General features: G+C 34.9%; 1 protein-coding gene across 6 annotated transcripts in view; it reads right to left on the bottom strand.

The window, feature by feature from the left end:
* Positions 1–27651, bottom strand: part of CCDC102B (coiled-coil domain containing 102B) — a 161309-nt gene that overhangs the window by 127583 nt on the left and 6075 nt on the right. For all 6 annotated transcript variants that reach the window (XM_068671389.1, XM_068671390.1, XM_068671391.1 and 3 more), the window contains 3 exons: positions 9924–10544; positions 8577–8797; positions 5614–5722 (listed from right to left, as the gene is read on the bottom strand). In XM_068671389.1, the coding sequence (XP_068527490.1) occupies positions 5614–5722; positions 8577–8797; positions 9924–10529 (936 nt within the window). In that variant the 5' untranslated portion in view covers positions 10530–10544. The remainder of the gene's footprint in view (positions 1–5613; positions 5723–8576; positions 8798–9923; positions 10545–27651) is intronic.

Here is a 27651-nt window from a genome sequence, read left to right on the forward strand (position 1 = left end):
AAACATCTGGACAGCACACCAAGGATTTACACTGTTTTACAAGGAGCGCAAAGATCAAACTTAGTTACACTTTTTGTGTCTTTCAGATCGTAAGGTTAGCTAATTGACATATAAGCTAACTTGTATGTAACAGAACCGGACAGCCCATTTCCAGGGCTGACTATGGACATTCAGTTAGCAACATCATTGACTGCAAAATTTGTATGTTGTCCAAAGAACTTAAAGATTCTTAAAGAATTAAAATAAATAAATAAATAAATAAATATTAATTTGAAAACAAATATATCTAAGGTCAATGGTTTCACAGACTTGATCTTTGCTTTTCTGAGGATTTTAATGCAAACAAAATAATGTATGTATAACGTTACACTGAGCAAATGCTTCCCTCTTTTAGGAAAAAGAATTTTTTTTTGCAGTTCTAAATATGTTAATTGCAACATATGTGAAAACTAAGGTAAATAAAATATTAAATTATTTACTATCCCATAAAGCTGTAAACTTTTCTAGAAGTAGAACTGAAGCCTCTTAACTAGACAGTACATAAAAACCATTTTCAGTAGCTAAGAAATATTAACACATAAATCTTTAAAATATGATCACATGGGCTGTGTATAGTTTAAAAAGCACATAAATGATTCTCTTCAAAAGACCAAAATTTATCTAATCATCTCTGAGACTGACAGCATTGTTACGCCACAAGTTCACAATAATTTGCAAGATAGCCAGGTAGCTCAACACATTTTTCCTGCAATAAACAGAAATTGTAATGAAGAGGCACTCTACTCTTTTCTCTCCAAGAAAATATTTGGTGTACATAAATGTTAATTCATTAGTTCTCTAAAGAAAGCTGAGACAATTTTCTAAATGAAGAAACTGTGCTGCCAAATATCAACCAAGATTTGAATAAACTTCTCAGTGTAAATCTTAACTTCTTATTTTACGATTTAGTGGGAGAGTAAAATTTTTACAACAGAAAAAGAAACAAGCAATTTCAACACTAAATGCAATTTCATGTCAATCCATAAAAATTATCTAATTTATGAAGCCAATTAGCCCAAGTTCAATGCTACAATCACACATAAAGCTATAGATAATGCTTGTAGTTACTGTAAAAATAAATTGCCACTTTACTACCTTTCTTAGTGAACTCAAGAAATTGAGAACTGATTTACAGTTTCCGAGTGATGCAAAATTATCTATTAAAAAAAAAAAAAAAAAAAAAGGCAAAAAAGAAGAAGAAGATGATGATTACCAAGATCATTGTGGTTTTCCATATTTAGTTTGTTTTGTTTTCAGATGAGTGGATACACATCTTTCAACAGAATATAATTAGTTATTTGGAGTACTAATATTCTTGGCAGCTATGAAGCTTATAACATTGCACTAAATCTCAGAGTTTTCCAAAAAGCTAGCAGAGTTATTGTTAAAAATGGTTTAATTTGCAGTGGCACTGACACTGAAAATCTAAACATTCTTTTCCACATTCCCAGTGGAGCTGTCAGGTGATCTACCAAAGGACATAACAGAATAAGTTATTCATGACTCTGAGGCCAAAAACTCTTGGTTAAGGACATGAAAATAATCCCAAAGCAATGATTAATGTTATAAATTTATAAATTGATTTGTGATTTGATATTGCAAGTGTGTATATGAATCAGATTCCATGTTTATCTGCACTTTCCTTTATTTCCCTTCCAAATTACTCATTGTCAAGAACCTTGGATGGCTCTTCAATATCCATTTCTCATAAAAATATCAATTCACATACAAATCTTGTTAGTTGGGGATGTGTATATTTCAATAAAGGAAGAATTTTCACTTAAAATACAAGAACACATATAATTTCATTGACATTTGTCACATTCATCCAGACCAATGCTCTCCTGAAATTTAAAAACACGTATGTCTTGTAAATCTCAGAAGACAAATAGAATGCTCAAAATAACACCTGTTTGCAATTAAAGCAAGTCAGCATGTTCCTCAGATAAAAAGCAGAAACATGCATGTATGTTTGTACATGCACATAAATAAAAACTGGAAGCTATCAATTTTCAAATTCTTCTCAGCAAGCTTTTACTCCTTGTTGTTCCATTCCTGCTGACAGTGCCATAAAACATGAAGACCACCATTCTTAAACAAGACTATTAATTAAATCTGGATTTACTTCTGTTGTGCAGAAGTATGACAAGCTAAAATCATACTTAATGAGAAAACAGAAAATAAAGAACTAAAATCTGATGGAACTCAAATATGACAGATGTTATTTTGTTGCTATGGATGCTCATCTATGAAAGCTATGAAAGAGTTTTCATTTACATGCACCACCTTGTAATTAGGACTTGGAATTTAATAAGCTGCTCGCGATCTTTCCCAGAATGTGAAAAGAAAGTTAACTAATTTGCCTAGATTATTCTAAATCTGATATGTTAAATTTATACGAAAATGTCAGTTCTATGCTGAAATTTGGTTATATAGATCTATATTTTGAGTTTTGTTGGATTTAAAAGGTCCTGTTTTTATGAAAGCTAAATACAGAATGATGCAACAAAAGTAATTGTTAGCCTTCTACTCATGAACTTATTTTGAAATGAACACTGCTTTCCTAACACCATCCTTATATACCCCGGCTACGTTCCTATATTTCTCCTTTGTAGCATGAATTCCTGTATAGTGCTTTCTGACATCAGAACTCCACTGTGAGTTCTCTGCTAAGCTAAATCCTTTTCCTGACACATCTACTTCTCCTGAGTTCTCTAGAGTATGTGGACAGCTCTTTCTTGCAGTTGGAAGATACTGGCCTTGAGGCCTGCTGGTTTTGATGAATTCCTTTGTTTATCAGTCAGAGCTACCTCCCATGAGATCCCACCCACCAGTTCCCCGACTAAGACAACCCTCTTCTTTCTTTAAATTCAAGGTCTGTATGTTCTTACTACTTGTCTTTCTCACTCTCTTCAGGACCACAGGCCACAGATTTCAAAGTCATTATTGACGATGACATTACTTACCATCACATCTCCAATTACTTCCCTCTATATTAGTTAACAGCAGGTCCAGCTATACATTGTCACTCGTTGGTCACTCGTCTAATACCTACAGCAAGGAATTATTTCTGAAATCCTTCAGAATTTGATTGCATCACATCCAGCCATGATGCCCTTCCATCAGTTGTACTGTCAGCCCCCCATGAGAATCAGATTCTGCAATTCAGAGACTTAGGTTCTTTAAAGACTTACTCGTTTCCTCGTCAGGTGGTCTGTAACAAGGTCCCACCACAATCTCACCCTTACTGGTCTCTACTCTGATCTCAACCCACAAGTTCTTAGCTCAACTATCACCATCAAACAGAAGATCTTGAAAGATTTGAGCTGTTTATAGATCTGAGTGCAACTTCCAACCCTTCACGCCTCCCTTTCCTGTCTTACCTGAAAAGCTTACATCAGTCCTTCACAGCACTCCAGGTGTATGAACTTGGCAGAGTATCTTAATTGCTCCAACAATATTGTAGTTCTGTAATCATATACAGCTCTAACTGTTCCTGCTTGTTTCTAAGAATGTGTATTTCTATATCAATACTGGAAGGTATACCTTCACCTTGTTTTATTCCTGAAGCCTCTCTTGCTCTTATCAATCTGTACCCTGAGCTTCCCACCCTTGACCACCACTTGTTCACTTAACTACGGTTTGTGATCTCCTTCCCACACCATTCTTTGTTCAAAACTCTCCTCATCATGCTAATCAGCTTGTTGAATAAAGGAGACAATACCTTGGCCCCACAGATGTCAAGCCCGGAGACATATACTCATTCTCAATATAACATCCACGGTGCTGCTGGTGCCAATGTGGATGAGCAGCCAGGAGTACTAGTCTAAGGACTGGACAAGCCTTGGAAATCTCTCCACATGTCCTGGATCAAAGTCCACAGCAAGCAACATAAACCTCAAAATGTCAAGTGTGAGACACAGAGTTTCCACACAGAGTCTCCACAGGAGGGACTCTCCCACTACTGCCAATTGCTGTTTCCTCCTCATATTAATGCATAGTTCAGGTTAAAGTTGGCTCTGCACCTGGGAAGGGAGATTCTTTTGCAACAGAGACAGAGAATGGAAAGACTGGGGAGTAGCTTCTCTGGAAATGTCCTTGGGTGTCCTGGTGGGCAGCAAACTTGATGTAAGCTAGCCATGTTCCCTGACAGCAAAGATGGATAAAAGCACCTTACGTGGTATTAGTAATAATTGTACTGGGTCTGTCTGGGATGGAGCTAACTCTATGCAGCAGACCATACAGAGCTGTGCTCTGCACTTGTAGCTAGAAGAGTATCATACCAGTGTTTTGTCTACTGCTGAGCAATACTGGCACCATATCAGGACTCCCTGTAACATCCCCAAAGCCAGCTGGCTCAGGGTGGGCAAGAGGTGCGAAAGGAACATCACCAGGGCAGCTGACCTAAACCAACCAAAGGGAAATTCCATAACATATGATGCCACATTCAGCAATAAAAGGTGGAAAAAGGAAGACAAGGGGAGGGGTGGGCTCTCGTGAAAAAGTCTTTCCTCCCAAACAATGGCTACATGCATTGAGGCCCTACTTCAAGAACGTTGTCAAGCATCACTTGCTGGTGCAATTTCTTTCCTCTGCACTTCCAAATGACCTTTGTTTTTTAGTTGTTGTTGTAGTTGTTTGTTTGTTTCCCCCTTTCCATTTTCCCTTTAGTTAAATTAATTAATAAATAATAATTTTCCCTTAATTATTTTTCATTTAATTAAATCATCTTTATTTCAACCCATGAGTTGTTTCTTTCCTTTTCTTCTTCCCCTCCTCTTCTGAGGAGGGTGAGTGAGAGAGTAGTTGTGGTGGAACTCAGCCACCTAGCAAGGTAAAATCACTACAGTAACACAGGCTAGCTGAGTGCTCTCAGCACTTGTTAGACCACATGCAGAATACCACAACCAATTTGGGGTCCCTTGCACAGGAAAATGTGGATGAACTGAAGCATGCTCAGAAGAAGACCACACAGACAGTTACATACTGGAGCACTTGCCCTGTAATGAGAGGCCAAGGGAGCACAGTTTGTTCAGCCTGGAGAAGAGAGGACTTCAGTGTGCCTCTCCTCTCTTTGATAATACCCTTACTTACAGAGGGATTATCAAAGACATGAAGCCAGGTCAATTTGCACAGTGGTACAAATTGGGAGAACACACAACAAGCATACATTTATATTGGAACATGAGATGTTCTGATGATAGCATCAGAAGTCAGAACCTTCTTCACCATAAGAAAAGTCTACCAGTGGGACAGGCTGCCCAGAAAGGCTGTGCAGCCTCCAATCTTTGGAGACTTTCAAGACTTTACTGAACATAATCCCGAGCAGCCATCTCGGAGCGTCTGAGAGATGATCCAACTCTGGATCAGAGACCTCCGTAGGATCCTTCCAGCTTGAATTATTCTATGATCCTGTGGTGAATACAGTTTTTTGTTGTTGTTGTTTTTAAATAAATAAATAACTACTTGTTTATCATTTTCGTAAACCCTAAAAATCATTTTATTCTTAGTTACACATAGAAAATCTGAAGTTTGTTTCTTATTCCACATTACAACAATGTATTGCTAGCATACCTGGTTCAGACTTTCTAGCTTAGATTGTCTTAGTTCTTCATATTTCTGTTTCCAAAGAGATAATTCGTTTGCTGTCCTTTCCACTTCTTTTTCCAGAAATACGTTCCTTCTGAAAGTGATTTAAAAATCAGTATTACATTTTTTGAAGACAACAAAAGACAAATTATATTTAATTTTCTTTATATAGGTTCAGCTCTATTTTGCTGCCTTTTCCTACTGTATATTTGTGGGGTTTGTTTTCTGTTTGCTTATTTGTCTGTTTGTTTTTAATTACATACCTGCCTACTATCACCATATAATTATTCTAAGAGATTTACCAAAAATAATAGCAGAGAAGAATAAAGAAATCCAGTCATATAAAATTCAAATTTTAAATTAAATGAAACTTTGGGCTCAACTGAAGAAAATTGGGAAATAGACTTCAAATAGTGATCTAGATTGCATAATATATGGTTAGATAGCAAAAATCCTCAGAGAAAAGATACTGTACCACTTTTTTTGGCTACAGGTAAAAGATTATTTTAAGTATGCACATATGTGGAAATATATACAGTATGTACAGAGTAATGAACAGAAATCCACAGGATCTACTTTAGATGTAAAAAGAAAAAGAAAAGTAAAAAAAAAAAAAAGTTAAAATGTGTTACTTAGCTGTTTAAAAAATTTGGAAATTCAGATTGTTTAGCTCAGAGGGACTCATCTTCATTAAAGTGATAACTTTAAGGATTTATCTTTGGAGTATTATTTGAGCATGCTCATTCTTATATTCAGGAAAATATTTAAGATATGTAATTCACAAAAAATGAATGATGATGGTTCCTTGGAGAAAGGTATTGCAGTACTGAAACACTGAAGTTTGATTTTGATTTTTACCTGTCTTCAAAACACCTACATTATTTTCAGCCATTCAGTAGATAATGTAAGAAATATGAAGCAGCACAAGCACTATAGGTGTTCTTGTCTTTGAGACCAGTTAAAAACTCATTTCTGTGTCCACAGTAAAGACTATTAGCCAAGTTCCAAAGATAAGAATGAACTTCTCATAATTTATACATTTTAAACCTATTTGTAATTTATATCTATTAATAATTTATGCTTTCATAATTTAATTTAATATTTGTGTAGCATGTGTACATCATTTTGCAAAAGTCTAGCAAAATAGAATTTGGACCACAACTAAAAATGAAAGAAAAAATAATTCTTAATTGCAAATAAAATATTTTAAATTATATTTCTAATAATTTTTAATGAAATACAGTCACAGTTTATAATCCCTGAATATTCAATTGGCTATAAACAGCAATGCAGAAATAAAATATGGAAGTCAGGACTCTGAAGAAATCTAAAATATGAAAAACAGTAAAGCCATAGAAGCACTATTAGGTTGGGAGATGAAAATTTTACATTATATACATAATACAAAACTATAGAGGGATGCAGGGTGATGAGAAAAGAGAAAGATATTGAAATAGTGAAAAAAGAAAATTTGACTAGCAATAAAATAAATGTATGTCACAGGAATTCTTTACAGAAATTCTTTACAGGAATTAAACCATAGTATATTTGATGAGATATGTCTCTAGGGTATGTCTACGCAGCACACTGCAGGCCTGTGCAGAAGTATGAGAGTTACCGCTGAGTAATCTGGCTCAGGGCCTGGAAGCAATGTTAGCTATGCCAACGAAGCAATTCACTTGAATGAGCTATCTTCTTGCTGCCTCTGCAATTTCATATTCTTGAAGCAGAACCATCTAAATTGCTTATGGAGAGGTTAGTAAGGTAAGTAGAGGCATGTCCAAACAGTAGCTCTGCATGACTCCATGAGCTGGTTTGAGTTTGGAGAGAATGTAGCCGCAATTCTGGAGCACTGTGGGGAAAAAAAATTCTGAATGGTCCTGTGCAGAATGAGCAAGATCATACTGGCTGCCAAGATCACTTTTGGCCTAGTGGTTTCAAGCTGTCTATAAACCAAGCTCGCTTTTGATGCAGCACAGCAGTGTCCTTGGCTTACTCTTATTGAGAAAACTGATAAATAGTGAGGAAGATGTGAGAAAATATTTAAGCTACAGCTATGCAAGATAAGTAAAAATGCAAAGAGGAGTAAGAACACTTAGACAGTGATTAGTAGCAGCTCCAGGATCCAGGAAGTATGAAAATGAAGTATAAATCTTAGAGAAAATCTGGGAATCTCAAGATGTCAACTCATCAAAATCATCCCATTCACATGAGAAGTGGAGACTAATTCTTTGTGAGCTAGCAGATGATAGCTTGCCCAAAAAAGACTCATAGGGCGTCTCAGAGACTGGTGACTATGTTAATAATGTTCATAGTAACATTATTCTTAGGTACATATTGTGTGCATAGCCAAAAATAATTACTTCATACTTTCAAGTTGCGTATATTCTGCTTACAGAACCTCTTTGTAAGCAGGAAACGCTGCCCAAGGTGACCTAGGGAGGAAGTTGTTACACCAGTGTCCACTATTATGTAAAAATCACTGCTATGTAAGCAGGTACTGCCTGAGGTAGGTGGACTTTGAAATCAAAGTCTATGAAAATTTCCTCTTAAGCACAAGGCACTCCAATAACTGAGTACAACAAACATTAGATATTATTTCATTGGTACCACATTACTGGTAAGTATGATTTTGTGATTAACTGTGTATTCTTAACACTTCTACATGGAGTGCGTCTTATGCAAATGACAAATAAGAAAAAGAAAACAAGAAACACATACATAGTACTGTGAAATGTTTTCAAAACAGGGAAATACAGATTTTCAAAACCACTAACTAATACTTTTTTTTTCTGAATTACTTAAGGCAATTAATAAAGCATAGAAATATCTAGGATAACATAATATGAGCTGCAAATGCAAAACATCACCATATCTACTTTAGAAAATGTCTTTAAAAACTTATTTTTAAATAAAGATTTCCCCAATGAGAACCCCCAAGCACTTACTCTCTTTCCTTCTGTAAGATTTTCTGTAACTCAGCCAAATGCAAATGCAAGACAGAAACATGTATTAAACCATTCTCTGATGTCTGGGCTATATTGTCCAGACTTTTTTTTGGTTCCTCCAAATAAATACTGGCAATTCCACAAGGAAAGGAATCAGAATGCTTTAGAGTTGTTTTTTTATTTTGATTGCTTCTTAAAGGGTCTTTGATTATCTCCACATCCTAAGAAAAGAGAAAAACATGACATTTCAGAAAAACATAAATGAGAAGTCTAAACATAACTTCTGCAAGGCCTACCAAGGCTCTTCCAAACACTTAAACCATGTAGGGGGGGAAAGGGAATAAGTAACATCTTGTATACTTGCATAGGATACAATTAGAATGTTCTCTAATGCAAAAAAGTCATTCTGGTTGGAGTAATCACTGTCATTTCGTGACATTTCACACTCTGTGAATGTGCGAGATGTTCCGTATACAAGATATTTCTAATGTATCACTCCTAAACAAATAGGTTCCAGTTATCACTAGTTGGCTGTAACTATGGTGAAGACAGAAACCTAGAACTATTAAAACCAGAAACAGAATTTGTACATACAGATAATATATTGAGAAATTCCAGATAAGAACTCTTAGACTTCTAATAAAAATCATATTGAAGCAAGTGATGGACTTTAACAAGTTTTGTATAAGGAATAGTTACTTGCATAACATACCAATCTGTGTCCAATCCAGAAAGCAAAAGCACTATAATACCTGTTTTGAGGGTACATATTTTGCATGTAAACTGCAAGCAAAATTAAAAACAGGTAGAAAAATGACTAAAAAATAAAATACATCTGCATTAGGAAGACTGAACAGTTTTCTTTAGAAATATGCTTAAATTTTATAATCTCTAACCAATTGTGCTTAAAAGCTAATCACATTTTAGCATGGTACCAACAGTACTGTTTCATACCAGTCTGTTCTTTTGAGATTTTAATTGCTCTCCTTACCAAATAAAAATCTTGCTACCTTGAAGAGGAATTTGATTCACCTCTTCCCTCATTTCATAAATTCCAAGAAAGGAGAACTATTTTTATTTTTATTTTTTGGACATAACAGTACACAAAATGTGAAGAATTTAGAGGTAACCTGATACCTTATAACATGAAAGATAGAACAAGAGATTATTGGAGGCAACAGTTTGCCTCTTTTATGTTTAGCCACAGCTGAGGAGTATGAATAGTCTTCCATATTTCTCATGAACAAATCACATGGTATTTTGGTGAAAATCCTTGAAAAATTCAATTCCTACACACATCCATAATTTCCTTCTTCTTAATGAGCTACAAAAATCCCCATTCTTTACCTTCTTTGTATCATCTGCCACAGGAATCGTGTTGGTTTTGCTCAGTTCTTTCACAGGTTCTTGTTCAGGAAATGTTAACTGGTTTAGGTCTTGTTTTATATGATATATTTCTGAGCAACTGCATTCGGTTTTCCAAGTAGTTACATTTTCTAAATTTTCCTTCTCACTTACTAAATCTTGATTTAACTTTTTAAGCATACTCATTTCTTTTACAACGTTGTCTAATTTTATTCTCAATTGCCTTGCTTCCTCTCGGGCTTTATTTCTTTCTGCTCTAACTTTGCTCCATTTCTCCCTCCAGTTAGCAGTACAATCTGACCACCAGCGCATGGTCTTCTCCATTTGTGCAGCTCTGGCTTTGACTTCTTCCAGTTCCCGAATTTTTACTGCTTCAAAAATTTCCAAATCGCTGCTGTAATTCATATGCATACATGTATAATTAGATGAATATGGATAGAAATGTTGAGATGGAAGATTTGAATTACACATATTGCCATCTGGTTGGCGAACTTCAGCTGATTTATAAGGCTGTCTTGGTTGGGTCCTAAAAACCTGCATCTCTTCCATTATTTTCTGAAAAGAGCCTATGTTCATGTTTTGATTCATAATATAATTTCACCCCTAAAAAAGACAAAGATAATATTTTAGCTTTGCTCAGTTAAATTATGTTTTATGAATAACCTCAAACAGTATTTTGTTTTACTGTTATACTGTTTACTGTATAATGATATAATCTTATTAATAATACTGTTAGGCATTTAGCAGTATATTTCATTAAGAAATAGCTATGAAAATATATTTTATGTAACATTTTTGAGTACAGCATAAATAGACATACTTATTACTTGTTAGGAATTCCTAGAAATAACTAGGAATTGTTACCAAAGGAAATGTCATTTGATATGCTTTCAAAAATTTCTGAGACTAAAAAAAAAAATGCAAATACCTTCTTCCTTCAAGATAAGATTAAATTGAATCAATATATGTTTTAAATGTCTAGTAAGATGAAAGGATTTAGCTACATCTACAGTCACAGATTCATTTGCCTTCTTTCTTAGACTATGGAACTTCAAGTAGCAAATTACTAGGCAAAACTTACCTGGTAATTTATCTACATAAGCAAAAAAAAAAAAAAAAAAAAAAAAAAAAAAAAAAAAATTCACATTTGGATACTCCTTGTTTCACAAGAAAAAGAAAATCAAGAATCTTTATGGTGTGCTTTATTTTGCTATCTACATTCCAGAAACTGTCCAGAAAGTGTATTCACTTATTATTCTTGAAAGAATATCAATATCCTATCAGTAAATCTTGCTGCTCTCTTTCATTATTTATCCACTATTACTCATTTGCCCAGAGGAAAATCAACACCTCAGAAATTGCTTTCCTATCCCACTGCTAAAACAATGATGATATGGAAAAGCTGTAGTCACTTTTTTTTTTCCTCTCGGTTAAAATAAAACAAAACAAAACAACTCAAAACAAAACATCTTGCTATACACCAATAGAAGACTAAATTGTTTAAAGTAAAAAAAAATAATCTTATATTCCAACATTCTTGTTTAATATAAATAATGTTTATATGCTACAGTGATTAGCATTAACACCTGTATTTGAAATGTAGAAAATAAATGCAGTAAACAAATCATTGAAGAGTGGATAGTTTTGACATTAGTTCTTTCATGTTTCATTTCAGTTTCTGAATTTTCTGATTACATTTTCTCAGCTGTTATCAACTTTTCAGTACTTTCCAGGACATTTACTTGCCACTCATTAGAAGGTTCTGAAGAATTGTGGTAGATGACTGGAGAAAAGGAAAAACGTGGACAAATAGACTCCAACTCCCTTTATTGTCACTCTCTGGTTAGCACCAGCATCCCACACAACAACACTACACAGCTGCATAACAGCCATTGCCAAAGCTTAATCAAGGTAGTCTTTTCCTTGTTTCCTGATCTCTTTCCAGAACTGTCATCTGAATAAACCCCACCCAAAACACAAAGATATCCCCACACATGATTTTGAAAGAGGCCCATTAGAGCCAAAATAATTAAATATTAAAATCTTACTGTAGTTTGTTACTTTAATTTTTGTTTTGTGGTAATGCATTTTTTTTCCTAAAGTGTTGGAAAAAAGGTAGGAAAAAAAGGTAGGAAGGAAGGGAGGGAGGGAGGAAAGGAGAAAGGAAGAACAAGAAAGAAAACAAAAAAGCAGGAAAGCAAGAAAGAAAGGAAGAAAAGAGAGAGAGAGAAAGAGAGAAAATTTTATTTAAAATTAAAGTCATTTTTTATTTTTTAGTAGTGAAAAAACTCACATTTTTTGATTCTGTCCAAGAACAATAGTATTTGTGGAGACATTCACTACTATGTTGATAATCAGTATTTTTGTTTTGTTTTGTTTCTGTTTTAATGGATATTGCTAGTGGCTTTATATATTCACTGGAAGAAGGAACAACTTGGAAAGTGTACAGTTTACAAATATTTACATATCTGAAAAGTTGGAGAATAAAAAAAAAAAGAGAGAGAGAAGATGGAAATCATTTAAATCATTTGCTTTGGCTGAAACTTCAGAAGTCCTGAGAAGAGAACAAGACCTTTAAGAATCAGAACAGCCTGTTGCTGTGGTTTCTTTATTGGTTTAAGGCAATGTAACTGCAAACTGCTGTCATACCATTGGCCTCATCCACTGACCATGAATTCTTGGCCATCCTCCACTGTGTTGGCTGAAATCAGATCAGGTTCATCAGATCAGACTTACCAGTCCAAGCTGAAGCTGCTAATTTTTGAAGCTGACTTGTAGCTTAACTACCACAGCTGAGTAGCTCCAAGACTTCAAAGAGTTTTGTGAAACATCGAAATGTGCCAGCACATTTCATCCTGGATAGCTGATCCTAACTTTGTACCTAAATGTCCAATAAATTAAGAGTCAAAAGAAATGACTCTTCCTTCAGAAAATATTAGTGGTGGCTTAGTCTGAGATGGTAAGGAATACCAGATATTCATATCTGTCTTAACTTCCCTGTGTGTTTTTCAGAAAACCTAACCAAAACTGATTTTTAGAAATCCCCTGTAAAACTGTAGGAGGTAGAACAGTGTCTTAGCTTTTTATGTATTTATTTATTATTAAAAGAAATATATGTCAACATAATTCATTTCAGTGGCTGGCTGATGTCAGGTAAAAACACAGATATTTTGAGTACTGTGTTCAGCTCTGGGGCCCACAGCACAAGAAGGACATAGACCTATTAGCATGAGTACAGAGGAGGGCCATAAGAACGATCAAAGGACTGGAACAACTCTCCTATAAAGACAGGCTGAGAAGGTTGAGATTGTTCAGCTTGGAGTAGAGAAGGCTACTGAGAGACATTATAGTGGCCTTCCACCTAAAGGGGGCCTACGGGAAAGCTCGGGAGGGACTGTGTCAGGTAGTGCAGTGGGTATACAAAGGTTAATGGCTTTAAACAAACAAACAAAAAAATAGATTAGATATTAGGAAGAAATTCCTTACTGTGCAGGTGGTGAGGCACTGAAACACGTTGCCCAGAGAAGCTCTGGATGACCCATCTTTGGAAGTGTTCATTGCCAGGTTGGATGGGGCTATGGGCAAGCTGGTCTAGAGCTACAGATTATACAGGTCTACAGATAATAATCTACAGATTATATAGGTCAATAGCACAAACAATACAAAAGATGAAATTAGAATCCACACTGAATACAGCTTTCAGCATGGCTAATTTCTAGGGGAGAAATAAATAAAAGACAAAAATATTTAGCCCTGTTATCCCATTATAAACAAGATAAATGTACATATATTGTTGACTTTATAAAGATGTTGTACTTATACTGGTTAAAAACGACTGTTTAATTGGTATCTGACCATGCTATCTGACCAGCTCTTACACTGCTGCAGTAGACAGTAGATCAGTGATTAGGACAGAAAACCTTGACTTTGGTCTCCCTTTTGACAGAGGGAAGTCAGCAAATCATTAATACTTGCATATATTTTCCCATTTGTAAAATGAGGATAATTTACTACTTGAAACAAACATTGAGAAGCTTTGCCCATTTTTACATTACATATTGTTATTGCTAGATGTCCATGTTTTTCCTTTTCAAGTAGGAATGACAGCACTGAAGGACCTACATTCTTGAACCTGTGGAAATATTCTAGTGGAAATATGACTGAAATATTTTGATGTTTCACTATATAGAAACATATAAAATTTCTTTGGTGAGATAGCCTGTTTTCACCCTCTTATATGTACTAAATAATGATAATAATAATAATAATAATAATAATAATAATAATAATAATAATAATAATAATAATAATAATAATAAATTAGTAGCTTTCATTGCTTGGTCAGATTGCCTTGTTCTGTCTCATTTGTACACAATACAGACAATAAATATTATCACTGAAGCACAGAGGAAGACGTAAAGCCAAATTCTCAAAAATAAAAGAACAAAAAGTAACTAGAGGCCATGATTCACTAAAGACTTTTTAGATTTCATTTCATCTATTTGATTTCTCTCATGTAATTTAACTTACAAGTTTTATCACTTAATAAAAACAAACAAATAAAAACAAAAAAGGTGTACAGAAGTGCAACACTTATTTGAAGACTTTTAGATATATTTTTGGTTTAGATATATTTTTGGTTTACTGAGCAAGGTGCAGTGCCCTATAATTTAACACTACATTTAACAGAGTATTTAGAATGTGGGAAGGGCAGTTCATGACTCAGTGTAATTTTATTAATTGTAATCAGGAAAAATTAATCTCACTACCATATTTACTTTGTTAAATTTCCGTTATATTTTATACTGAAGCATCCATAGGTCTTCTGGATGCAGGCCTGCTCTCAAAGTAAAAGGGTGTTTTTCCATTGACCTTAATGGAAGTAGGATTTTCTGCTTTGCATAATTGCTGTACTTCCATAACCAGTATTAGTCAGCTCCCGAAAAGTCATCCCCTCCATTCTCACACATTCTCAGTCTTACACTTTCTTTTGACTAGTTTTTTTTTCCTGTTAATGAAGTAATCAGATCAAACAGATGCAACATTTCCATCTAGTAATTTGTCAGCTTTATCAGTGCCCTCACATATTTTCACAAGAGGCTGCATGAAACAGTGTTTCCACAAAACACATGGTCGAGGTGGAAGGAAAGTAGGACTGTCCCTTTTGACAGCATCATAGAATTGCATTCAATCTATATAGATCACAGAATTATAGAAGCAATATCAATAAAAGATAAGCAAGAAATTGTGATGCAACTGACAAAAAAACAAAAACACTATATAAGCTATACCATATTACATTTAAAACACAGTGGTTTGTTTTTATTTTGGAAAACAAAACAAAACAAAACAAAGAAGCAAAGAAAAAAACATAAGCTAAAGTGAGCTTTTGGCTGTCAGCTTCCTTTTGTGGGAAACCACTAATGTGTATTGTGCAGATCCATTGGGGTAACTCTAACTAGGAACATCAGCCTCTAAGAACATGGGGGATGAAAGCAGATGAACTACCCCTTAAAATGCCATACCTCATTGTAATGGCATTTCCAAACTTTTTTTTTTTTTAATGTAATGTTTATTTTCTTCAGATATTTTTCAGAAACATTTTCATTTAATCTGAAGACTAATAGCTTTCTGTGAGTGTTGAAACAAAATATTAATAGTAGCAAGGATGGATATTCTTATGCAGCTAGTTTAATATCCATGCTTGACTGTTGTAAACCAACTCTGATAAAAATAGCAATGGGAATTCAATTTCAGCTATGAAAGCTAAGACTTGAGCTTGTATCTATTTTAACAGAAATAGACTGAATATGAATCCTGAAAGGAAGCAAAGGTTTAAAATTAAAATCTTTTGATTTTTAGCAAAGTGCCTGAAGCGATCAGGATCTCATGATTCCAGATGGATGATTAGGATGGGCTTTTTTATGTCAATGGGATCTTTCATGTTACTAAACAAAACTGCACTGACGAAATAAAAAGCAAAATGTTTAATTTAAGACAGTCATAATCCCCTGGTTGACAATGAATCCTTAGTCATCCTTTTAGCTATCATGATACTTTCAAAAAATTTCCCTTCTCTGGTATATGACTGCTTCATAGAAAAATAATTCACAGTAAAACATTTCACATCTACGTTGAATTTTGGTTATATTTTATAGGTGACAGTTTTCAATCTGTTCCAGGGACAATCAAGAAAAATGTCTAAGGTGTATCTGAAAGATAATAAAGATAAGAAAGCATTCATTTTGTTACAGATGCAGACCTCTAAGTATCAGAAATTTGCTGAGTCTGATAATGGAGAAGAAAAAAAAATGCTGTCTGCAGCTAGTTTGAAAGTTTCCAGCTTGAGTTTGCAGCAGTAGACAAGCTAGCTCAGCATATGGAACTTGATGAGCGTGATTTACTTAATAAAAGATAATTAGATGGAAAGATAAGATGAAGTTAGGGAAGTAGATGAAAGTGGGGATTTTCTGTCCTGTGAAATCTTATGGTAGTTCCACCTGTTTAACAATTCAGGGATAAGAAGTAACACAGAGTCCCTTTTAGAGTAGTTTTCTTAACTAAATAATCTAATGTATGTAATGTATAGGAATCAACATTCATGTTATCATGTGAGTGGGGTGAGGACAGCATAAGGGAGTTAGAGAAACAGATCTGATGGTTATAAGAGGAAAGAAGAAACATACAGATAATTGGCAAACAAAACAAGGAATCTATCTACACCATATTTCATTATATTACAACCTTTGCTTATTTATGATCATAAACAATTGTAACGAAAAAGAACAGCTCTAGATTTATTATCCCAGATTACTATTATGGGCAAAGAGAAATGTAATAAACCTGGTGATACAGTTGGCAAAATCACCAGAAGTGAAAAGAATTATTACACTTCCCTTGTTTTAATTCATGCTCATTGAAATCAGCTTTTCCAGTAAGTTCACTATCAGAGGATAGCATTTCAACATCCCTCTGCATCCCATACTGCATGACTTAACCTGTAGTTACATCTCTTATGCCTTCATAGGCTTCAGCCAAACTTCTTTTTAAAGGAATCCCATATCTTAACAGAAAGTATCTAGTTCAGATGAAGCCAGTTAATTTTCTTTTGTCTAATCTATTAAAAATAATTAAATATATATATATATATAAGTCAAAACTACATGTGTTTTTTGAAAGTGCTACTGGAAAGTCGGAACTTCACATGATATTGCTACAGCTGTTTAAAAACAATAATAAGAAGAACAAAAGTAATTTTCATTTACTCCAGGTGCTGCAAAAGTGTGTGAACTTATGTCAATGGGGGGAAAAAATAAAGAAATAGATTTTTGTAAAAATCAGTCATAGCTTGGGAGTGTGATCATATTTGGGGCTTTTAGGTTGTTTGAGTTAGTTCTTTGGTTTAGCATGTTGTTTCCCCTACAATGGAAAAAAGGCTTGGAGGAGGTGGGTGGGAAAAACAGGGAAGAACACTGATTGTCCTTCCCTGAAAACTTTGCTCTATATGCAGGGCTGCCAACAATGGAGACATTAATTCATAAAAGGGGAATGTACATCGCCAGGTAACAAGTGACAGGACAAACAGAGAGTGTAAAATGAGTTGGGACACCCATCTGCCTACCTCTCTGCTGACAGCAGTGTGGATCACAGACAGGAGTGCACAGTGAGTGGGGGATTATAGAGAGAAAGCTGCAACTATATCAGTAAAGACTAGCACAATTTTACAGCAAAGATTGGTGGCTCAGAGCAAAACTGAGTTTAGAGATGTGGAAGTGGCTTTGAAGCATAGAGTCACCCATGCCTATGCAGATATTTATGCTGTGTGGGATTGTTCAACCCCATGGCTAGAGAGTAGGGTAAAAGGAGAGAGAGAGAAGTAAGTGGTAGGCATGTATGGGAAAGCAAACATACCAGAATTATTTACAATATAGCTAAATCTAAGAATATGTGTCTACCCACAAAAAAGCCTGCAAATCTTGAGGCACACTGGAGTCAGGTGGCTCGTCATTTGTATCAAATAAATGTAGCACAAAATCCTTAGGGCAGAACTGGTTACAGGAATGACTAGGACACACTTGGTTTTACAATTTGCATTCTATTCACAACTTCCAAATCTCTCTGTCTGTCAAAGTTTATCTCCGTTTTACAATTGGCCCCAAATATCTGGACATACGTAACTGGTTGTGGTGGTTTACCGTGCTGGACAGCTAAACACCACAACCGCTCTCTCACTCCCCCTCCTTTAGATGAGGAGGGGGAGAAGTAAAGCAAGGAACAACTCACGGTTGAGATAAGGATAATTTAATTAAAGGGAAATAATAATAACAATTAAATAAAGACTACCATGAACTAAACAATTTAACTAAGGGGAAATAAAAAGGGAAATAGGAAAAGGGAGGGGAAAAGAAAAAATAAAAAGAAGGGAGGAAAACAAACAAACAAAATAAATGAAGGCTATATGGAAGTGCAGAGGAAAGAAATTACTCTCTACTTCCCACAAATGAGCGATGATTGACCACGTCCTTGAAGCAAGGCCTCAACGCACGCAGCCGGTGTTGAGAGGAGGACCGACGTTTTCCCAACAAGAGCCCACCCCTCCCCTCTTCTTCCTGTTTCCACCTTTTATTGCTGAGTGTGCCATCACATGGTATGGAATATCCCTTTGGTTGGTTTAGGTCAGCTGCCCTGGTGATGTTTCTCTCCTCACTTTTTGCCCACCCCCTAGGAGGGTTAGAGAGAGGCCCAATGCTGTGCCAGCACTGCTCAGCAGTAGACACAACACTGGTGTGATAACACTGCTGTTCAGCTACAAGTACGGCACTGTATGGGCTGCTGCTGGGAAAGTTAACGTTACAGCCAGACCCAGTACACTGGTCACTCCTGAGATCCTGCTCAGGTTTTGGCTGAACACACAGCTCATGCTAGGGACTAGGAACCAGAAACATTAGCTCAAGAGCAAGAGCAACAAGTGGAGAGTACAAGAAGTAACATCCATTCTGCAGCTGTTCTCACATGCAGTGAGCTGTTCCCTGAAGTCATCATTTCCTGGGGTCTTTGCAGATTTACTGCCTAGCAATTTCTTCAAAATCCACTAGCTTATGGAAACAGTATAGACCAAATTCCAATCTAAAAAGTATAAATATGTCAGCATGCCAAAAAGCTTTTGAACCAGATCCAGGAGCAACCAGACTGCTGAGGCTTTTTTGCTTCCTGGTGTATTACAGGGGACATCCAAATTGTGACAGAGGAGGAAGAATGTGCACTTGCACCATCGTCTTGGTAACTATTTTGCTCACAGGTGCACTAATAAGGAATTAGAACTTGTGGGTTACAGAGTTCATGAATTAATGAAGTATTGAATTAGTAAATTCTAAACTAGTGTATACAAAGAGAATTGAAGTCTATTTTTATTTGTTGTTTTTGTATTGTTTTTTTTACTGATAATGAGCATAGAAGGTAAAGTTTAATATTTTAGTACAGAGTACATTTGTCCTGTAAATTTGGGAGACCTAAATGGACAGTGCCAATGTAAGCACATTGTCGTAGTTCCTCAGCCTGGGTCTGATCATGATCTCTATTAGAAAGTTAAGAAAAGTGTTATTTTAGAAAATTAAAAGATGTTGATTCCAAGATTTTTGAGTGCACAGCCAAGGATCGTTGTGCTTATTTTTTTCCAAAACTATAAAAATTAAACCATTTTTAAGCAGTTGATGTTGGCTCCAAACACTATATTCTCTACATGTGTTGTAACTAAAAATCAGCCAAAAAAAATGTCCTGAAATAAAGATAAATGATGCAAATCATTTACTTCCTGTCATAACTTATCTGCTCATCTTTTTTCCTGCTTACACTTCTCTAGCCACATTACTTTTATTATCAAACCTTTGATGCAAATCTTAAAAATCCTCTTATAACTACTTTACATGTCTGATAACTAAAAACAATTATGCTGCAAAAACCATAAAATATAAAGTTATGTTTCTAGCATCATTAAAAAGAACTGTTTTAATGGTTTTGATTTTTTTGTTATTGTTGCTGTTATTTGTTTTGTGATTATAAAATCACAAGTAAGTGTATGAAAGAAACAAGTTTTTCCACTATATCAGTTTGGAAAGTTTGGTTTGTTCAGTATGTCTTTGGGATCAAATGAAATCACAGCCACAATTAATCAATGTCTTGACACACAAAATAAAGTTATGCAATCTCATCTTCCTTCTATCACCTACGCTCCACTTGAGCTTCTGAAATATAACTGATAATATAAGGCCAAAAACTTAATTCTAAAGTTCCTAAAAAAATAAAACAAAGCCAAAGTAATTAAACTGCCTTAGAGAGCAAGAGTAAACATAGAAATGCTAGAAGTTTTACACATATTGTACAGATCTGGTCAAATATAAAATAGTTTTAAAACTGAATATCACTTTTTTGCTCATTATTTCCTTATGGTATAAACACCTTTGCCTTTAAATTTAGTTAATTAATTAATACTCCCACTAGAGGATTAATATCTATATATATAGATAGATAGATATTAATCCCACTATAGATAGATATTAATCCTCTAGTGGGATTAATATCTATATATATAGATATTAATATATATATATATATATAAAATACAGTAATAATAATAATACAGTAATACTAAAACGGAGTATGACCAAACGTAAGTAAGCACTTGTTAGTAGAATACAGAATCTGTGCAAAAAGAGTCAGGTCCCAATTCTGTGTTGATCACCACCAGATGATGGGAGGGAACAATAAGGCAGAGAGAAGGTATATAAATGAGACCTAAGTTTCCATTTGGTGGACTATTGAAAAATATCAAAACAAAGTTTGTTAACTACCTAAGTAGCCAAAACATTTCAATACAAGAAAGTAACTTCAGGAACATTTCTGTAGAAAAAAAATGCATTTTTCTAGGGTATAAAATGCTGTGACAAAGTGAGCTATACTCTGACTGACAATGTAATAGCACATTTTCTGTGGTTCTTCAGAAACACTTCGTCACAGCATTTTATATCCTATAAATCCTTATATTCCCAGGAGAAAAGGTAAAGGATGAGCATTAAAGATACTGACTGAAATGTAATAAGCCACAGAGGGATTAATAAGTGAAAAGAAATATTTTTTCACACTGGAATTTAGTCTGGAATAGGTGATGGCTTTCTTTTATATTCAGAAACTAAACAAGATTATTCAGAAACCAAAGGAAAATAAAGCAATCACCAGAATGCTGCAATAAGCATTTTACACTATAAAACAGTATTAAGTATAATGCTACCTGAGTATTTATCATAAGAAACAAATAAACAAACAAACAAACAAAAAAAACTCTGACTTTGGAGGAATCCTTGTTAATAGTAGCTTACATCAGCTTTCTTCTGCTGAAGGTTTTCGCAATTCATACAAAGACATGTAAATTGATATATATAGATATATAAACTGATTTAAACTGATTTATATGTAATTTGTAACTTCACAAAGCGAAATGTGAAGAAGTCTTGTGTGGCCCTCAAGCTGGCCACACCATTCTCATTGACAGTTTATCCTCATCTCCTATCCTTCCCATAAACTACTCCAACGTCTGAAATAAGATTTACAGTTCCAAGTGGAAGTGGTCCTGCCCCACTTTAAGGAAAATTAAGGGAAGCTTTTCAGGAAAGAGAAGAAAGTGGAAGGGAGGGAATTATTCTTATTCTTATTCTTATTCTTATTCTTATTCTTATTCTTATTCTTATTCTTATTCTTATTCTTATTCTTATTCTTATTCTTATTAATAATAATAATAATTTATTGTTATTTATACTTATATACTTTATACTTATAATTATTATATTATAATAATTATAGGCCCTGTTTAGGTACTTGAAGACTGCTGTAAGGTCTTTATTATATTATTTAATATATAATTATATAATTTATTATTATATTATAATAATAATAATAATATATTATTAATTATTATTAATAATAATAATAACAACAACAGCTTTCACTCTGACAGATAAAACAGAAATTTCTCTTGAAAGAAATGATGTGATGTATATAAACCCTGAGTAATCTGCACTATTTGACCTGCTTCAAGCAGGGGGCTTGGATTGGGGGAACTCTTGTCATCCCCTCTAACCTCATCATTCTTTGAGAAGTGCAATTTATGAGGAGCTGTGCATGTCCACCTCTCCTAACAGTACTGCTGTAACAGCCAAGGAACAAGAATGAATCAAGAGTTTTTAATCTTTTTGAATATATAACTTGCAGGTAAATGGCTTGAAAACCACTATATAAGGAGTAGAGGATCCTGTGAAAACACTAATCCCAATTGTTACCACAAATAGTATCTCCACATTTTTGGTATCTACAACTCTTCTAGGTAATTTATTTTTAAAAAAGAAAGTTATTTTGTAATCTTAATGGAATAAGTGTAAATGCAAATAAATAAATAAATAAAAATAATAATTAACATGTTTTTCATGTGGACATATATATGCTTTGGAACTTTGTTCTAACAAACTCAATTATTGAACTTTTAAAATCCAGCAGCAGATTATGCACAGAACACGTTTGCTTTCAATATGGCAATTAACATTAATAAAAACATCATATTGTAAATAACAAATCATTCTTGTGATTAGCATCAGAATTCTCTCACACACAGAAAAAAATAATGTTATGTTTCTGTAAGAATTCAGTGACATATGGAAAAGATTTTCTCTGAACTATTTTCCTATTTAAACAATTTTCACTCTAGTGATTGAAAGAAAAGCCCAGACTATCTGTTTCAAAAGGACTGTTAAATTATCTTTATTTGTTATTCAAGGGCAGTAATGTGTTTTCTTGCAATTTTCTTGTTTCCATTTAAGATTAAAAACAAACAAACAAACAAAAACACACTACAAAGCATGCAACAGATAACAGTAACATTTTTAAGACACCTAGGCTCTACTCCCCCATATCTCTAATTTGCTAAAAGTTTGATCTTTTTATTGGATTTATGAAACATATCAGGATCTATGCACTCATCCACGAAACAAATACATACATTTTAGAAAAAAATATAAAATATCTTGAGATATAAAGCGTGATTGTGTTTAGCAACTTACACAGTTTTTTATCTTTCCCACATCTATTATTGCAAGTGTACAGGCTCCTGGTTTCCAAAAAACAAAGGAATAGAAATGCTGGCACACAAAGAAAAAAAAAAAAGTTCTTAAAATAAGAGAAGCTCAAAGGAATATATGCTCCTCCCAAGCCAGATAAAACTTGAGTCTATAAACATAGACTAAGTACTTAAAATTTGTAATACTTTAATACTTGGATACCCTAGAGTCAAAGGGCAACCTGTAAAAAAAGACATTGGGCATATGCAAAAACAGAGACATTTAATCAGTTAAGTATGAGCAAAGATGAAGAAAAGTTGAATCCCCCCAAAATACTACTATAAAATAAAGAACTATTCTTTGTGACTAAGAACTGTTACATTGTATTTCACATAACTTAGATTTTCTTGAGGTAGAAGGGCAGCAGATGGTACAAATCCAAATCCTTTTGAAAGATTAGTGTATTGTTTTGTTTTTCATCTTGACATATTTCTCCTCCTTTCTGAGAAAAGATCCACAGGTCATGACTAATTATTCTCGGGGATGGACTCCGATTCTTATATGAGGTAGAGGTCCAGGTGGAGACTGCAGCATTCCTAAGGGGTTGGTATTGGAAATAGTACTATTTAACATAGTTGGCAGCATGGATAATGGGGCTGAGTGCACACTAACCTAGTGTCTCAACAATACTAAATTGAGTGGTGTGGTCAATGCAGTGGAAGGAAGTGTCCCCCATCCAGAGGGACCTTGACAAGTTCAAGACTTGTTATTTGCCCGTGCAAATAATATGCAGCTCAACAAGGCCCCTGCACCTTGTTTGGAGTAATTCCAAGCACAAATACAGGGTGGGTGGTGAGTGGATAGAGAGCAGCCCTGCAGAGAAGGACTTGGGGGTGCTGAAAAACTCATCATGAGCCAGTAACATGTGCTTGCAGCTGTAAGGAATGTTCCAGCAATTCATGTCAATAGATGGTTTGAAGGGTAAACCTTGAGTCTCTGATATCTAGGGGGTTTCAGAATAACTGCTAACTATTGTGACTATTGCATGGGACGCTACATAAGTCTCTGATATCCAGCCAAGAAGGACAAAGGAGAAGGACAAGGAAAAAGCCTGGGAGGAAGACTACGAGTCTTCAGCACAAGAGACACCCAGAGGGACTACTGGAGACATACGCATGCACCAGTGGGAGGGTTTGGATTCCAGGAACTAATTATAATAACCCTGCCTTTTCTAGAAGTAGTAATGAATATGCCTAGGAGCATAAAAGCCAGCTGCCTGATGTAACGTGTGTGTGTGTTGGAGGAGCCCAGACTCCCCACGCACCCAGCGCTGTTTAGTTGCCTTTTATTGACCCCCCCAAAAAAATCTTATAAAGCTAAATTGACTCGGAATTCATAACACAGCCCAGAACCCAAACATATCATGGGGCTGCATGAAAAGAAGTGTACCTAGCAGATTAAGGGAGGTTATTCTCCCCCTGCACTCCGCTCTCATGAGACCCCACCTGGAGTGCTGTATTCAGCTCTGGGGCCTGCAGCAAAGGAAAGACCTGGTCCTGTTAAAGGAAGTTCAGAGGAAGGCCGTGGAGATGCTCAGAAGTCTGGAGCAGCTCTCCTATGAAGAGAGTTGGGTTTACTCAGCCTGGAGAAGAGAAGGCTCCTGTGAGACCTTACAGCAGTCTTCAAGTACCTAAACAGGGCCTACAAAAAAGCTGTGGAGGAACACTTTGTCAGGGAGTATCGTGATAGGACAAGGAGTAATATCTTTAAGCCAAAAGAGGGTAGATTTAGATTAGATAGTAGGAAGAAATTCTTCAGGGTAAGGGTAGTGAGACATTGGAAAAGACTGGCTGGAGCAGTTGTGGATCACAGTTGTGGAGCAGTTGTCCCATCACTGAAAGTGTTCAAGTAACCTGGTCTAATGGGAGGTATCCCTATCCAAGGAAGTTGAATAGTCCTTAATATCCCTTCCAGCCCAAACCATTCTGTGATGACAAAAAACTTTCTTCTGTTCCTTTTCGTCACTTCCTAAGCTAATTGCATTAGAAGCAAACTAATAGTTTTATTTCAGCTCTAGTGAGGGCCCTGATAGAGCACAGTTTTAAAGGATAACAAAAGAGAATAAAGAGGGCTGTGTATAAACCCCAGCTTTTTCCAGGTAAACCTGTTCTGCCAACACAAACTGTGAACATGCAGAACTGTGTGTGAAAAAATGGAGTATAAGATAAACAGGTATTCCCAGATTCCAGACTAATGGTCAATTCTCCTAAACACAGGTGGAAACAATATAGATGTATCTGTTAGAGCAACAAATAGTGACTTGAAGGAAGCATTTAATTTTCCATAAAGTTCCACAAAACATTATATTTGGGCTGATTTTTGTGGGTTTTTTTTTTTGTTGTTGTTGTTGTTTGTTTGTTTTTGAAACTACTACGTCCACTGTGATTCCTGTAAAAATTATGGGTTATATTATGTCTCTCAATGTGTGAATTGCTTCTGTAAAATATAGGTTTTATAGGCCAATAGGATAATTTGACCGTGGAAGTCTAAGTCTAAGTCTAAGGACCTTATTATTTTCTTCCAATATTAAATAAAAGAAATACATCTAGGTAAAGAAACTTTGCTCTTTGAAGTTATAGTAGGACACGAGGTGCCAATAGTTGGAAGCAGTAACAGAAAACAGAAGCACTTAATGTGATGTTCCTTTCGTAACTAAAAATTTGTCCTAAATTAGATGATATGACATCAATGCTCGATAACTTTCATAATACTTTGTAATTAATTACTGTTATAGCAGGTTACTGTCATGGATACAGTTTATATTCCATTTTAGGGTAATATGATGCATTCAGTAGGTTGTTTTGGTTTCCCAATGTATGAGTACATTTATAACCCACGTAAATCTTTGTAAAGACTTTGTAAATTGGTTGAGGAAAGAGCATAAAAATAAACCAAGTTACAAACAGCATGATTGCTTTTTATCTTTTATATCTTTTTTATCTTTTTATTTTTATTCTTCACACCTAGTTATCATTTTTGAATCTGTTGAAATTTTTCCAATAGCTTTGATGGATGGAGTACGTTTTCACCAATAATTTAACTCCTAAAACATTACTAAAACGAAGTGACTGGGTAGAAAGTCAATGTTCAAAGAAAAAGAGTCAACATAAGCACTGAAATTTTATTAGATTTCAGAGAAATTCACACATCATTTTTCATAACATCCAGCAACAGTCCCAACTTGAACAGAAACCTCAACCCTCAAGAAAATTATTTTGGTAAGCTAATATCTCTTATGTCTTTGAAGTTGTGTTCAAGTCCTAAATACAGGCAACATAAATATTTGTGAATACAGATGTTGTCATTTACTACCCATAAGGCCAAAAGCAACTCTGAAATACTGCTTTAAATAATTTGCAGCAAGTTTTCCACACAGGAGTATTTTGTTTGATTACAAACCTTCATAATATATCAACCTTAACTTCTATGCATTTGAGCCTGTAGTATCAATATTCACTTCTCAGCCACTACACTTGAAAAAGTTGTATAATTAAATCATTCTGGGAAAACAAAACAAACCAAACAAACAAAAAAACAGTTTCCTAGAACAGAAACAAGCATTAGAGATAAGCCATGTTGGAGGTCAGTCCATTTGGACTTGTATCTATTTCTCATTTAAAACTAATGTTGAGGGCTCCAGCTGTGTAGGTTTCCATCCTACCTGACAGCTGACCTAGGGCTTCCCATTTTGCAAGCTTGACTGATAACATTAGGAGGCTTCTCCCTCTGCAACAGCTCATGATCAGTCTTCCTCAGGATGTAGAGTTCCTACTGGATAGTTAAACTTTCTTTGATTATTATAATCTTCAGGATGTTCTGATGAGTTAAGTGACCTGAAAACCTGGGTTAACTCACGCAAAGGCTGGATTGGTGCAGATGATACTTAGTGCAGATATTTAGTGTATGCTCACTTTGAGCACATGAAAGAACATCTGGTATGAACAAAAACATTAACTTATCAGAGCTGTGTAGAGGTTTCTGATTTTTTGGGGGAGGAAGTTTTCTGGGGAGCCTGAGGTTTTCTTCTGGGAAGTGTTTATTTATTTTACAATACTATTACTGATAATGATCTAACAATACTAATAACACAATCAGTTACCTTCTTTAAGTACAAAATACTTGATACAGAGTGGTTCCTAAGAATCTCACTTCTAGTTGAATTTTACAATTAGAAAAATCAAAATTAGAAAACATAAAGCACACCTGTGACTGCTACTCAAATTTCTAGATGATTTTCCCCTTTCCAATTCTCAATCTCTTTAATTCCTAGTTCAGAAATCCATCTGCTGCAGCACACTGATGGCTGCAGTGATAAGTCACATCTAAAATGCAATATAAACCTGAAATAAAAATATTTTCCTAATTAAAAAAGGAGCAATAATATAACACACATTCACAAACAAAGACTGCTCTTATTTTGCAATAAATGCAATGAAGTTCCTGTTATCCCAGGATATCCCCTGTTATGCAATCATAATTTTAACATCTTTGTATGTAATAATTTAAAAGAAAATTATTCCTTACCATTTTTGATACTGTTATTGAAGAGA

This window comes from Anas acuta, chromosome 2 (genome assembly GCF_963932015.1).
Source record: "Anas acuta chromosome 2, bAnaAcu1.1, whole genome shotgun sequence".
Lineage (NCBI taxonomy): Eukaryota > Metazoa > Chordata > Aves > Anseriformes > Anatidae > Anas > Anas acuta.